General features: G+C 36.8%; 1 protein-coding gene across 1 annotated transcript; it reads right to left on the bottom strand.

Annotated features, from left to right (window-relative positions):
• Positions 1-384: 384 nt before the first annotated feature.
• Positions 385-15,052, bottom strand: LOC112513248 (mitochondrial Rho GTPase 1-like). Its single transcript, XM_025119461.1, has 14 exons — positions 14,649-15,052; positions 14,138-14,270; positions 12,598-12,747; positions 12,127-12,303; positions 11,701-11,952; positions 9,173-9,241; positions 7,713-7,768; positions 6,075-6,156; positions 3,967-4,178; positions 3,652-3,721; positions 3,329-3,441; positions 2,250-2,400; positions 1,232-1,418; positions 385-633 (listed from the first exon to the last, which is right to left on the bottom strand). The coding sequence occupies exons 1-14, from the start codon at positions 14,861-14,863 to the stop codon at positions 560-562; spliced, it is 1,941 nt and encodes a 646-aa protein (XP_024975229.1). The 5' UTR covers positions 14,864-15,052; the 3' UTR covers positions 385-559.
• Positions 15,053-16,037: the final 985 nt, after the last annotated feature.

The raw sequence follows: 16,037 nt of genomic DNA, 5'->3' as shown, positions 1-16,037 counted from the left end.
TCTGCAAAGACTCTGATCCAAACACAGAACAAGAAGCGGCAATTTCTCTAACCAGCCAAAGCAACACGAGATGCTCATCTACAACCATTTTATAATGTAAGAATCCATTTTTGGTGCACAGTTTTCAGCATAAATAGCACACATTCAACACCCACTAAGGAGAAGGCATTAAATGGTGAAAACTGGCTTTTTTATAAACGACATCTAGAAAACAAGGCATCGTCAGACTAAAGCCATAAAGAATGCCACATGTCAGACTAAAGTGGTATAGGATGTCCACCTCCTTACCTGCTAGACTAAACTAAAGCCATACAAAATGCCACCTTCTTACCTGCTTAGTTACTAGGATTTTGTTCTAGGGATGGGACTTTGCATACCTTTATGAGAGTACCAATTTGCTTTTTTCTTAAATTACTGGTAGAAGCACGGGTAACGCATTAGGACGACCGTCACAAACAAAGCTAGCAACACGTCCTTTACACGCACTTAACAAAACAGAAAAAATATATATATAATAAAATGTAAGAAAACAAAGTTTGGATCCTTCAAAACAGTGCTTTCAAGATGAGGCATTCTTCCTTGTAGCATAAACACGGTACGCAGCTAGCCCAACAATCGCGACTGCGGCTCCCACTGCAATCATCAAAACAAAAATCAACCAAGATATCAAGATGCTTTTAATTGTTTACTAAACCAAATGAACACGATATTTCCACAAATGAAGTAGGGAGGTAGGATGTACACAAATCTTGCCTCTACCCCAAGAATACATTTTTTAAGTCTACATTGTTGAGCATTCTAAAGTTCGTAGAAGTTGATTATATTCTCATGCTCAACTAACTTCTCTAATTTATAGAAACAAACCAAACCAAATGTAGCCCAGTATATCTCACTCGAGATTAGGGTGTGGGAGTAGGATGTATGCAGCTCGTTCCTACCCTAAAGGGTAGAGAGCTTATTTCCGTAAAGACCCTGGCTCGCAAAAAAGATTTGCGGACATGAGAGAAACAAAAGATTTGGAAACAAAAAATACGAACAAATGTCTGCTATTATGAGATATAGAAATTAATTACTCCCTAAGGCTTAAATTATTATTTACTTAATTAAAAATTATAATAATTAATATTTCTATAACCATGTGTCTTTCTCATCGTAAACATTTATTTTGGGGCAGAAGGAGTATAGTGGAGTATCTACTATTGCAATTTCGAGTGTGGAAGATCAACTTCACCTGAAACAACCATTAGGGAACGGTTAAGAAGCCTGTGATACTGTTTTCGAGTTTTCCCAGCTTCCGTCTCAGGAATGCTTAAATGAGGGTGTTCTGCTGCTCTAACGATTCTCCGAAATATGTTATTAAAGTCACCCAACTTTGCACTTATAGGTATCGGAGCCTCTATTCCCATATCCTGACTAACCTGTAAAAACATATATTGCAGGTATGTCCATTGAAAAAAGTAGAGCATTTTAACAGCTTCATAAACAGTAATCTGAGACCGTAGAGATTTTTTCGACACCATCACTACATCTAATAATGGTTTGTCATATGAAATGTAAATGAAAATATGAAATAGGGGAGATGTCAAGCATGGATGAGCAAAAATTAATGCTTTTATGGTTCACAAGCATAAAATCTCTGAAGACTTCAGTTTGATTCTTTTGCCTATATTTCCCGACTTTAGTTTGTCCCAAAAAAGGTCCATAATGAAAAAGGAACGTAACTTTAGAAGTGTGTAGTTATTACACTTTTAACTAACTAAATGACAGTTTTACCCATAACAATGAAGGGAGTAATGAATTTCTCCATCTCAAAATTAAGGGTACAACTGGAAAGCAAGCCCACTGTGTTCTCAAATTTGGGAAGAAAGGAAACAAAATAATTATAATGTTCTTGAACAAGAGAGAAAAGAAAGGAAAGATGTCATTTTCACAAATACACCCCTTATATTCCAAGGTTGGGTAGAATTGTAATTTTACTAAAGTTTCCAAGGGTTCTTATTTGTCTCCTTCCCTTTCCTCCCGCATTTGGGAGGAAAGTTATCATTTATTTTCCTTCCGTTTCCTTTCCTTACCCTCCTTAAAAAATTCCGTGAACACGGTTTTTTGTTTTCCACCCCCTTTACTTTCCTTCATAAAGAAGGTTTCGAGAACACAGCTTTAGTTTTGAAAGTGGACACTTATTTTGGGACAAACTAAAAGAGAAATGTAGACACTTATTTTGGGATGGAGGGAATAATAAAAATGTATACCCTTGTTGAATCTTGTATTGCAGTTGGATAAGGATCAAGGTCGTCTTTAGCTGCAACAATGAGGCAAGGAACCTCATACCCAGTAGATTCCCCTTGACTCGCAACTTGAACAAGCAATTCTGTTGCTCTTAACCACGAAGACTCGTTCGAACTGGATAGCAAACGAGAAAATGAAGATCAAAATAAGCCGTTACGAGCATACACTTCAAAGAAGAGACAAACTTACGCTACCAAATGTGAAAGAATAGAGCACAAGTCCACTATAGGGCATGATACAATACATTGGTGAATTTGGTTAAAGCGTATATGCTGCATTTGAAGACACTATAGACATTACTTCAATTCCCCAAGTGTAACATCCCTCGCCATCCATACCAGATATTGTCCGCTTTATCCACACTTGAACTCACGGTTTTATAACGCGTCTGCTAGAGGAGGTATCCAGTCCCTTATAAAGCAATCGTTGTTCCCCTCCCCAACTGATGTGGGATCTCACAAGCTTCCCCCCTTAGGTTGGCACACCAGTCCTGTTCCTGTCTCTATACCATTTGTAACATCCCTGGCCAACCATACTAGATATTGTCGTTTTATGCATACTTGGACTCACCGTTTTAAAACGCATTTGATAGAGGAGGTATTCAGTCTCTTATAAGGCAACATTTGTTCCCTTTCTCCAACCGATGTGGGATTTCACACCAAGCCATATTAAGAGGTAAAGAATAATGAACTACTCCCTCCGTCCAAAAATAAATGTCCTCAATGAAAAAGGCATATTGTTTTAGAAATGCTAATAATTACACTTTTTTAATTAACTAAATGAAAACTTACCTTAATAATAGAGGGAGTAATGAATTTCTCTATCTCATAATTAAGGGTAGAATTGGAAAGTAGGCACTAACTTATGAAAGTGGACACTTATTTTTTCCTAAAATAGGAACGGGGACACTTATTTTGGTACGGAGGGAGTATATTCTTGCCAAATTTGTAAGCAACCCAAGCACCTCAAGTTCGGTAAAATAACGAAGTAAATGTAAATAACGTGAACAAGTTCTGACTAATGACAACAAATCTCTACTTACCTGTCATGGACAAAAACTGCTATATCACACATTGCCAAAGCATCCTTATGACTCAGAAAGTTTCCAATAGCATCCTCAGGTATCTCGCGCAAAATCAAAGTCTTCTTTGTTCCCTGTAAAAAATGAGACAAAATGAGGATTTTGTAATTATTACACAACTAAATAACAACTTTACCCTTAATAATAGAGGGATCAATGAATTTCTCCATCTCACAATTAAGGGTAGACTTGGAAGTAGACATTTAAGAACAAACTAAAATAGAAATATGGACACACTTATATTGGGACGGAGGTAGTATGATGTTGAGAGGAAATGTACTCACACCAGGCTGATCAACAATATTAACTGTATATCGCTCCTCGGTGGTTGGTGTATATACTTCAGAAAACTGTCTGCAACCCAATAAAAAAGAATGCCATGAAAACTATTAGCAGCTTGATGATAATAAAAAAATACACACAGAAAAAAACGATGTTAAATGACACCACTGGGCCAATTTTCAGCAGTCACTTGGTGTATATGTTATGAAGCCATGACGGAACTACTTCATGTATGAATTTGGCGATGGCTGGTGAAATTAATGTAGTTATTGATCATTAACAAGATCAACAAAAAATAACTAATTTGGATGAAAGACCTTCCAACAAAAGAATGCAACAACGACGACTTTCCCGCTTCTTTTGGTCCAAAAACGAAGCACTGGAAGACATTTCGGTCTGAGTGTTGCTTCTTGCGGTCAACGCGTCTTCTCCGAGTAACTCTTACTGCAGAAGAAGGATCACCAGCATATCCAATGTATATGAGGTTCTCAACACTAAGAACTGGATCTAGAAGTGTCATAAGAGCCCACTGCATCCCACAAAATTTCAACAGTAATAAGAAATTGCTCTTGATAAAAAAAAAGCCCGACTCTATAATCTTCAACCAACTGTGGTTATGTTTTTATATCTATTATGAGTATCGGTTGATATTATTTAACAAAATAAGCATCCAATATACCTCCCCTCACATCCCTTGGCAAATGAATAAACCTATATTTGAAATTTTTCAACAAAGAAAATGCCGCAATTTTCATTGATTATCCAAAAATGAAAATAGTGTTGCAATTACGTTGCATTCTCGAAACTCATTTTACGAAGGAAAGGAAGGAAGGGGAGGGAAAGGTGAGGAAATTGAAAAAAACTCTGTTCTTGAAAAAGAATTAGGAGAGAAAGGAAAGGAAACGGAAGGAAAAGAATGATTAGTTCCCTTCCAAAACTTTCCTCCCAAATGTGGGAGGAAAGGGAAGGAAAGGAATTAAAATCATTTAAGAAATTAAAATAAGTACAAAACTACCCAATCTTTCATTCTAAATGATATTATTCTAAAGGGCATATTAGTAAAAATGACGTCTTTCCTTTTTTTTCTATCATGTTCGAGAACATGAAAATTTATTTTCTTTCTTTTCCTTCTCTTTCAAGAACACAAATAAATAATTTATTTTCCTCTCCTTTCATCTCTCCCTTTCTTTTCCTTTCTTTCTCTCCAAATTCAAGAACACAATGTTAGGACTGAATAAGCTGCAGGAAGCGAGTCAAATACCATTAACACACAATCCTTCCACACAAAACACATAGAGAAACAAATTAGGAGGAAGCACGGTGAAATTAGAAAAAAAAAATGATAAGAATTTCGAAGAAAATCAACCACAAGGGTTGTGGTGTAGTGATTGAGGCTCAGGGGATGTGGTGGAATATCCCATCTGCCCTGGGTTCAATTCCAGGCGTCCACAATAATTGCGGCCACTAAGTTTATCAGGGTTGATGTCTTGTAGTCACAATTTGCCGGGACTAGTCTACGGATAGCCTAGGAAACCCTTCCAAAAGAATTTCAAAGAAAATCGCCATTCCTTCTCTTTTTCACTTTTGTTTATGTTGTATAACAGAACCCGAGATTCACCTGTTCTTTCACATTCCACTTATATCTTTTCATCTCTCGGTTTTACTCGCCCAAATGGGACTCACAGCTTATTCGGTCAGCTATAATGGTAATGGCTTACTCGGTAAGCTTCTAGGGGGAGCTTTATGCAGAACGCCAAGTTTTTTCCAAACCTGCCCCTCTCAATTAAAAAACATGCTCCTTCTATCTATGAAAAAACCCTCCCAACCAAAAACTTTCTCAATCTATACAGACAAATTAATCCACACAGACAGCTTTATCCATACAGGATTAAATGGAAAACCAACCAAACATCCCCTTAGCCATGTACAGATGTTCAGATGAAACACGGACAAATAACATGCGGGATCCCCTACAGGCACAAGTGAGAAGAATAGTTTTTAGGAATAATAAATTGCATAATCTCTTTCCTAAACATGGATGACACATCCAAAATCCATTTCACCTCCGGGAAAAAAGTTCTATTCAGCATAACAAAGAACAATAGTGATTGAAAAGAGAAAGTGGTCAGAATTAGTTACTCCTACACAATAAATGTCCGCAAAAAAACATTCTCATAAAATGAACAAGTTGTATTGACTCCCAAACTAGTGTATCCAGAATCAATAAAAGATAACTTTAATCAAAATCATGCAGATCGACAAATATTGACCGGAGTAGCACATACCATCATATGTAGTTCAGATATCGAACATTTCCATGAGACCATGGACATAGTAATAAGGAAGCACACATAACTAGACCACTTTCCATCAATCCATTGGCACTAATATACTGAACAGAACAGTTTAGTTAGCAGGTATATACCTCTGCCAAAAAACCGTCAAGTGATAACCCTCCCAATGCATTTTTCTCTGCCGCATTCACATATGGCGCTTCACTCCAAGGGCTGCAATTTTAGATTGTAAATTAAAATTTTGATTATGAAGGAAAAATGCATAAGGTTCATAAAATGCACAGCACAGAACTAAAGAAGTCCAGAAAGGAAATTGCAACACAACAGATGCTACGGTTTTCACTTTTCTGAAGTTTATAACAAGTCATTACAAAACAATTCCAAACAGATATCCCCGAGCAGAAAATAAATATATGCTGCCAAGGCACATTAATATATAACTAAATATTACTTAGCTTTCTCTGCCAACCATATTCAATTCAAACAAAGTTAAGCTAGAAATATTTCCAAACTACTTGAAGAAGATTTGAACGAGACTCTTCTTTTCATCAACTGTTTGATCACAAACACTTCATTCTTATCTTTTTGACAAATGGAAGCTGTCAAGAGAAAATATGCTCAGACGTTTGTTATCACAAAATTAGCTATTCAGAACATACCTCAGCCTTCTGATAATTACAGAAAGGTCACTCATAAGCTTTCTTTATCTACTGATTCCGGAGAAAATAGAAATAAACAGCAGGTACAAAACTGAGCATTGATGAAACATGTAAAACCAAAACCCAAAGAACAGAAGTAGGACATCCGTATGGCAGATCAAAGTAGAAGTGAAGTTGAATTCCCAAAATCAAACATAGCAAAGCAGATAGAATTTAGGGTCATACAAATCTTACCTCCAACGTTCCTACCTAAACCAAATTCCTTATAGAAGTTCCAATCATCCAAATCTCTCGAGCCTCTTTGCAAACTGCAGGGGAGAAGCTGCATAATGAAAACTTCCCTCCCTAACCCTCAGAAAGCTAAGAACCCCCGTGTGCTACAGCCACCTATTAATTCAAATCTCTTCTTACTATGCTGCAAATGTTAATCTTGGCCTACCCTTCAAACACAGCGGAATTTAAAGCATTCATTGACATGAGGTCCTTATTTTACTAACTACCAGGAATGGTTGCCTAGATTAGCTTTTCAGTTCAATACAAATGATATTGTAATCCCATTGCCTTTGCCAGAAATTGAATGCAAGAAACATCTAAATGCAAGTTCTCTCCGCATACCAAGTGTGAAGCAAGCAATCGTTGGATGAGATGCCCTAAGTAATCTTGGATGGAATGGTTAAGAGATCCAAGGGATTCTAGCTGCAAGCATAATATACTAGTTGAATGAAGTGTTTTTCAACAAACTCCTCTCTCAAATTTGACCACCCGCATATTGCATAATGCCACCTTGGTGTACTCCTATCTTAATAAGGAAGACACTTTATCTCATGTTTTCAGGAAAGTTATGACCTCATCCTACATATATGTGATCACATCAACACACTAAGGAGGTAAGTTTTTATTTTCAATGGCCCGCATAACTTCCGTTGGCACTTTACCGTATGATTGTTTGGAAGATGAACCCATACGCGAACCCTTTTCCTCTTGTATCTATAGAAATTAAGTGGCAATTATTCATCGTCTCCCTCTCTTTCTCAGATATACACAACACAGAGCAGCAGCAACAACAACAATAATGGTGTAACCAATGTAACTTGGAACAAAATAGAGTACCTTTCTGGTGCAGTAGAAAAAACATCCTCAAGCTCATGTGCATTAAGAGCCCCATCCTGGTTATAAGATGAGCATATATTCAATCTATTGAAATATTTGAACAAAGACACGAGATATACATCATTTACCAAAGTCTGCAGTGTAAAGGAAATGAATGGATCAAAGAGTAGATAAGCTCCATACGCTATTTATAGATGTCAACTCATAGGAAGGATATATTGTGCAAACACCCATACTGCAGCAAATGTACATCATATCTCAGCTAAAACAAGGTTCCTTTATTTTGGCAAGAAACAATTATTTGATGATTATTAGACATCTATGTTTGTCTTTATTTTTATCTTTATTCCTGTTTTCTCTTAGTTCTTCGAGCTAAGGATTTGACAGCAAAACACTATCCCCACAAAATATGAACAGGCTACAGCAACCTAGTCACCACAAACATCTGGACCTTGAAACCATGCTGGAATCTCATGCCAGAACCTTGATTGCCAGAAACTTGCCAACTCCACAGACATCTAATCCCAGCCCCAAAAACAGCTTGATGGCAGCCTACTGTTCCCATTTAACTGTTCACAACAGCAGCTGCCTCACCAGGTCTTATTGCAACTTCCTGTCGTTCTCTGGTGAGAAGTGACTCTCACCATCTGATCCTTTCTCACGGCCTATTCAATTAGATCTGACCCTGCAGTCTGCTTCACATGACCTACAACCTACATCTTAATTCTAATGAGTGTGGCATTATCTGGTTGGATACTTGTATTTATGAACCATATAAAGTAGACCTTCCTTTAGCTGCTACTGTTTCTTTCCAAAACTGCCATCTATTCTTCCCTTTTCTTGCTTCTGTTCTCCTGCCATCAGTGATATTAGAAAATAAAAACAAGTCAGGCTTCTACACTTCCTCACTTCCTGGTAGGCTTTGTTAGCCCAATGGAGCTCCATTCATGCCTTCCAGTTGAACCAGCAAGAACTTTTCGTACCAGATTTGAAACTTAAGTATATTAAAGCCAAAGTAATTGGATCCTTTATTGTAAAACTATTTATTGGCTTTCCAATTAGTTAGGTAGTAGGCATGAAGATAATGCGCCTCTCTACACATGTTTAGGATAGATTACTTTATAAAGAGAGGTAATATAGCTACTCAATATCCTTTATCGAATAAGCTTTTATTAGAGCCAAACGCTCTAGTAGAGCACGGAGAAAACAGGAACTAAACAGATTAAGAACTTCTTTCAACATGCTAAAATACTATACAAACCCATCCTAATAATGATTGGGAATTGGAGCAACATTGATAAGATAGTTACAAGTTCAATAATACAGAAACGCAAATATGTTGAAAGCAGAAAGCATAAATTCAACTTCTGAAAGCTCCATAAAATCGCCACAAAACAAAATAAGGAATTAAATCTGTATCTGAGATATTGGATTGTGAAGAAAAAGATGATAGAACATACACCATCGATGTCAAACAAGGAGAAAACACCTCTGAGGAATTCCACAGCTTCACTTGTCAGCTCCACACTCTACAAAAACCATAAACAAACCTCTAGCAACGTTAAACACAATCATATGCAGTGCATAAGATAATTTGGTTATGATGTAAAATACTTCTTTTCGGAAATAAGAGAGGACTTGATAATTAATAGCAGATTCAAATGTACACATGCAACACACTAGAATATATACACCAAATAAACATGCTTGCAGGCAACAACCCACTTTGCAATCAACATTCAGATGGAACACTGCTAAAATGTCCCCTTTCTCCATGCTAAAGCAAAATGGGGATACCGCAATGTAAAAAAAACTCTGTGAATTAAGCTTGGAAAAACTTAATTAAACCACCTTTGAGTTTGCTATATGCGCCAGCAAGCAGTTTGCTTATCATTAACAAATTTAAAGAGCCCTCAAAACTAAAACCCATAGGACCATAAGGTGTTGCCTGTAAGACAGAGAAACAACAATTCTTAATAATTATGAGCATCAGACATTATAATATTGGCAAAGGGTGTCACAAATGCAGCAATGCTCCTTGGCTTAATGAGTCTTGAGGAGGTAAGTCTTTATGTGCAGTATTTTCCTTCAATTTGCAAGGAGGTTGTTCCTATGACCTTCAAATCACAAATAAATAAGCTTACATATTGCTCCAAACTTTATAATTAAAGTTTAGTCCAAATATTTTACATTAACAGGAAAAAGTATGTTATCTAAGCCTAAATCTTCAATCACTCAAAGAATAACTAGCTACAGATAAAAACTATGCTACCTTACCAAAAATCTTCAATTACCTACATAAAAGCTAATTATAGAAACTAATATCAACTCATAGATGAAGGTTGCTTAGCCCTCCCCATAATTGGGATCCACTATTACAGCAATGCTAGCGCCTAGAGCTATAGTTGTGCCTACGTGGAGCCTAGAGCCTTGCACTTAAGCCCTAATACTAGTATGAACACACTGCATATGTTTCAGCAAAACCATCTCGCCTAGCCTCAGGAGAACTGCATGCTTATACATACCTGGTGCCTGCTTTTGACTACCAGGGATGTATGACTAGGGGTGAGCAGCGAAACCGGGTACCCACTTGCGGAACCGGAACTGCCTTCGAACTGCCGGTTCCGGAACCGATTGAGAATGGTTCCGGTTCCGGTTCTCAATTTTTCAAAACCGTTACCCGCCGGGTACCCGCTAAGACCGTCTTCAGGACCGGGTACCCGGAACCGGCGGGTACCCGTTTTTCAATTAAAAATAATAATTAATTTTTTTTAATACTAGATTAAATTAGGTCAAGAACTTAGAACTCTAGATTCAGAATTTGAGATAAAATGATCTCTATTTTTCAAATTGTGTGTTTAATTGGATTCGTAGTATGTAATCGTTAAACTTTGAACCTTTACAATTATAGTATATAATCGTTAAACTTTCAACATTTACTATTAGTCTATTATGGTTTGTAATCGTTAAACAATATTTGCAACCATTATTCCGTATAATTTGTATTCTTGTTTATTTATTAGTGTTTTGACAATGTTTTATTTTTGATTTCTAAATAACAAAAATTTAATATTTTAGGAAGCGTGTACCTGGAACCGGAACCGGTTCCCGGCGATTCCGGTTCCAAAAATTCAAGAACCGCTCTAACCGGTTCCGGTTCCAATATCTCAAGAACCGCCGGTTCCGGTTCAGGTTCCGGTCAAATAGGGCGGGTACCCGCCTATGCTCACCCCTATGTATGACCTTGTTTCCTTCATTGGAGATGAAATTGTTCCATATAGAGAAATAATTTAGTGAAATAATTACTCTGATAAAATCCATAAAGATAAATCTCATTATTGTATTTTTACTGAATGAGCTTTTGTTCTTAGATCAATATTTTGGTTTTCCAAATTTTTTATACCATTTGGAAACGTTTTATTACATTTTGAAGTGGTGCATTAACGGTAACTAAAATCACACAAAAAGGACAATTAGTTATTAATAATCCATTGCATATATCATTTTGCCTTTACTCAAAAAGTCATGTGAAAAAGAGGCCCTTAGCAGTCATCATTTTCATCTATGTGGCAATCATCATTTTCCAAGCTAAAAATTGTACAACACAATAATCACCATCAAAAAAGATATAAGTGAATCTATGTATCTCGAACCACAGGAAGAGAAGGAATTCCTGTTACAATGCAACAATTTGATAATATCGTGGGGCTTGTATATCATTTACCTAGCTAGGCAAAGGATCAGTTTGGTTGTAAACAGAATACCATTGTTCTTGGTTCAGCTTCTCATTGCTAATTCAATTCCAGCTACATAATTCCACATTAAATAAGTGACCACCATCTTCTATATTAATGTTGGACCACAATGGAAACAAATTCTATTTAGTTTCAGCAAATACATATTTTTATTGCAAGCTCTAGTAACATAATAGATTCCTATATAAGCAACCACACCCATAAGCAAAGAAAAAAGCACCGACAAAGTTTACCTGATCAGGAGTTCTTTTAATTGGAGAAAGCAGCTGATCATCGCCAAGCCTTATATCATTGTTGTAACCAAATTTTCTTAGGACTGTCCATGTTGTCTCTAGACGACCTTTTTCAATAAATAGTGCATGAAGGAAAAGGAAGCCTGTTAATGTAAGGCCATTCTCATGGACTCCTTCAGGCAGTTTTTCTTGTACAACTCTTTTTACACCCACTATTTCCGAGGGTTGCAGTGGAGCATTAAAACATTTGACCTGTTCAGAATCATACAATTAAAAATGTTGTTCATGTTCTTGAAAAGTAGAAATCTCCACTGAATGGGAAACAAAATAGACAACCACAACCATAAGACTTTTACATGGAAATTTATTAGTTTAATATATAACAAATACAAGTGCTCGTATATACTTAGGACCGGAAACAGAAACCTGGAAATCATTCAACTCTGCATCACTTAGAGCACCATCTCTATCATGATCACATAGAATAAATATTCTCTTTAAAGCCCTGACACATCTGGGTTTCAAAGTTTGTGCCTCCTGATCGAATAGTGGGGCTGTTGGATGAAGCACCGCCTTCTGGGCATAGTAGAACACCTCTGGGATCTGAAAATAGAGCAAAAAGCATAAACCTCAACAGTGCTAGTTCAACAAAAAAGCATAGAGAAGAAGAAATGATGGTACCAATTACAAGTCAAGTTCGGGATGCATGGATAGTAATCCCGTAATTCCAATTCAAAAAGTAGGCCACGCAAATATAACCTCAATAAACATAGGCACGCATAAAGGTTATGAATGTTGACAACTTCGTAGTAGAAACAAAACAATAGATGTGAACAAAAAAGCTCAGAACTTTTAAAAGGGCAGTAAAGTGATCGGTTGCAATAGTAGGCATCTTACCTGAATATGTTTGTATGCTGAACATTCAATACAAGTTTCAATCTCCCGAAACTGTTGCATTATAGGTGACATCACCTGCTCCAGACTGACTGCTTGTTGCTCGTCCCTTAGATCCAACTTACAACCTGCCACTATAACAGGAACCTTTACCTGTACATGTGTTTATACATCATGTTAGTTACCAAATGTTTGCTAGAAAAATAAATGTTGCGACCTAAAGATGAATAGGGTGTTAACATAACTAAACCATATTATTTCAAGATTATACCAAAAATGGATGTCCCTCTATCTCTCCCCCTCCCCCTCCTCCCTCTCTCTCTCTCTCTACATCTTTGATGTGTAGATGCATCTAACAACTTCCTACTAGAGCAAAATCAAAATGCGGGTTTTGTTGGAATAGTTTCTTCTTTCCTTAATAGACTCTTCAAAACTTTCCACTTAACTCAAACAGTTCCTCCGGTGTTGCTTGTCTAATATTATCAAAGAACAGTTATCAGAAGAATTGAGAGGTTAAGGGCTCTTATGTATTTCTAGGTTCTAACAAACAAGTTGTGCATGAGTGGCATATATGCTTTCACTTACAAAGGTAGGGTTAAGGAAACTTACATGCCCTTATCCCTATATCGTTGTGTAACACACACGGGAAAAATGACTTTATTTATTGCATCTATTAATTGCATAAATGAACATATATGGCACTATGGAGCTTGATTCTAAATTTTTTGATGTAACCCTACTTCCACTTCAACCTTGTGTCTAGTAACAAACTCATGTTCGTAAAAGGTGCAAAAATGCTTGGATTGTTTTCATTGCTTCCCACGTCATCAGTAATTGAAAATGATGAAATAAATAAATCATATTGGTGAACTTTATACTATAATGCCCAGAATTTAACTAATATCGATAACAATAGCACGGATGGTCAAAGTCAAAACTACTACCAGAACAAGGGAAATGGGCTTATGAAACCCAATCCTTTAAACCTGATGAAGCGTAGAGATGTCAAAAGCATAAGGTTTGCACAATGGCTCACTCCATATATAAAATTTCTGAAGCTTTGATTACTTGAGTAAGTGACAAAGAAAAGTGTGATACAACCTTGATAAATACTTGGTGAGGAGAACTATGACAATCAATGAGCGAAGAGATCTATCAAAGATGTTGTTCAACACCCGCAATCTCGGTTCAAGCGTTAATAATCTTCGCCGAGTAAACTTTTAATTCAATTCTTCTGTATGTAAGATTGAAATATAGCCATGTTTGTGGTTCTATTCTATCGACAAGCATACTAGTTAATATAAGAAAGCATATTTTTGGTCACCACAGTCACAGAAGTCTGTATAATGATGTCTAAAATGGTAATCAAGCAAGCAAGAGTTCCATATAATTCTAGAACCATGGACAAAAAAATACATGTCGAGATAGAAACTTAAAAATCCATTCAAATAAGGCCAAATTCTGAGGAGAAGTCCTCTCACATTTATAGGTGGAACACTTTATGATGAAAGACCATTCACACATATGACAACAGTAGGCATACCTCTAACCGTCGAAGTTCAGGAAGCCAGAACGTACTCAACCGTTCAAGTGTCGAAGGCTGGTCACACGCATAGGTAAGAACAACTGCATCTGCTCTCTTCAGTTCATCAGCAAGTTTACCTCTATTCTCCAAACTGGAATATAGGAATCAAGAATCACCATGTACACTCAGAAATTCCATCATCAATCTCAAGTGCTCTCAGTTGATGTTTCAGAATTTTACAAATTTCTAAATACCATCAAGTATCAAATTTAAAGCTGTAGTGTGTTCTAAACTTTTGGTAAGATAACTATTATTACCTTACAAAGAGTATTAACTATTGTTTATCGAATTTGTTCTCCAAATATTTCATACGAAGGGTGACCCATCCACCACTAAGATTGAAGATGGAACCCTTGATTTTGACCTTCAGGTCGCAAAATCATGGTTAATAACAACGTTTGCCATCAAGAAACTCAAATGCATCTCTTCTTGGATTGGAAAAGAGAGGTTTTATTCAATAACAAAATACCTGGAAGACGTATCAATGACTGTAACGGGGACACGGTCAGGGAACATATCCTCCGGCAACCTGGTAGGAGGCAACACCGGAGGGACATTTGCCGGAAAAGCCTCCGCAGCAGCGGTGATGATCAAGCTGGACTTACCGGTGCCATGGTCACCGGCAACAACGATCCGAACGCTGGTTGTAGAGTTCGACTTGGCAGTAGAACCACCTCCCGCCATTGACACAATCAAAGTTCTGGCGGAACCACCAAAACCCTTGTAGAGATGGGTGTGCTTGAAGAGAAAGCTTGAGATAAAAAGGACTAAAGTATTGGGTAGCTTATATGTTGCGAGGACTGAACGAGGAATCGCTGATTCCTTGTGGGTACGAGTCGTAGAAAAAGGGTTTTCATGGAGATTGTGCCCTCTTTGCTTTATTAACCCCTAGGGTTTATGATTACCCCTCAAGCTTCGTTTTTTCCGTTTCTTTTCTTTCACTTTGTTCATCAAATTCGTCATTAAAAATACAAAACACTTTCTTGTTGTTACTTCTTTCTCTTTCTTGGATTTCTTTACATTTTTCAAATTTTGTCCCATTTCACATTTCTTTATAATACCGAATCGAAGATCATGGGACTTATAATGTTCGCAAGACAGGTCGAATAATGGGAAAAAGGTTCGGAATTAAAAGATTGAGCGTCGACAAAGGGTGCGACTGTTCAAGACATGAGATGATGTTCGACAACTTTCAAGATAAATTGGAATATGCATATTGCAATCGGATACGGTGTATTAAAGCTAGAACAGTAACACGATATCCAGAATGTGTTAATGGTTGCTAACTGCAAGCGACAATAATATTCTCTTCTACAGTTACATGATGTCAATCTTGTTGTCATCGACCTCAAACTTCTCTTGTAACAGTATGAATTTAATATAAACTAGGTAATTTTGACACGCTTGGCGTGTGGTAGAAAATTATCGAAGTATAACATCAAAAAGTTTCAATTCAATATGAACTGTACGAGTGGTAGCAGTAATTATAGAAGTGGAAATACAGTTTACACCGTTGTGTAAATTTCTAACACTAAACGTTCTTGGATCAATTATTAATGAACCCCGCGTATAAAAGAAAAGTAAAACTAGAAAACCTAAAATTCCAACATATGTAAAAAAGGAAGGTGTGTCGAGATTAGTCTTCTTAAACGACATTTAGATTAGCAAGTCACTTGTTGCAAGTGTGCCCGCCAAACCCCCCTCAAAAGTAAGGATATAAATCTCATGTTCCAAATTTCTACGTTCATTTTCTGTCCACGAATCATATGAATACGCATAATCAGAGAGAGAATGTGAAATTGAGTAAAATAAATTTAAAACATAGAAAAATCTTATTGTCTTCACTTAATTAGCGAGA

Source organism: Cynara cardunculus, assembly GCF_001531365.2.
Source record: "Cynara cardunculus var. scolymus isolate 2C chromosome LG 1, CcrdV1, whole genome shotgun sequence".
Taxonomy (NCBI): Eukaryota; Viridiplantae; Streptophyta; class Magnoliopsida; order Asterales; family Asteraceae; genus Cynara; species Cynara cardunculus.
The sequence above is the reverse complement of the archived record's forward strand: the minus strand, read 5'-3'. Positions and strand labels throughout refer to the sequence as shown.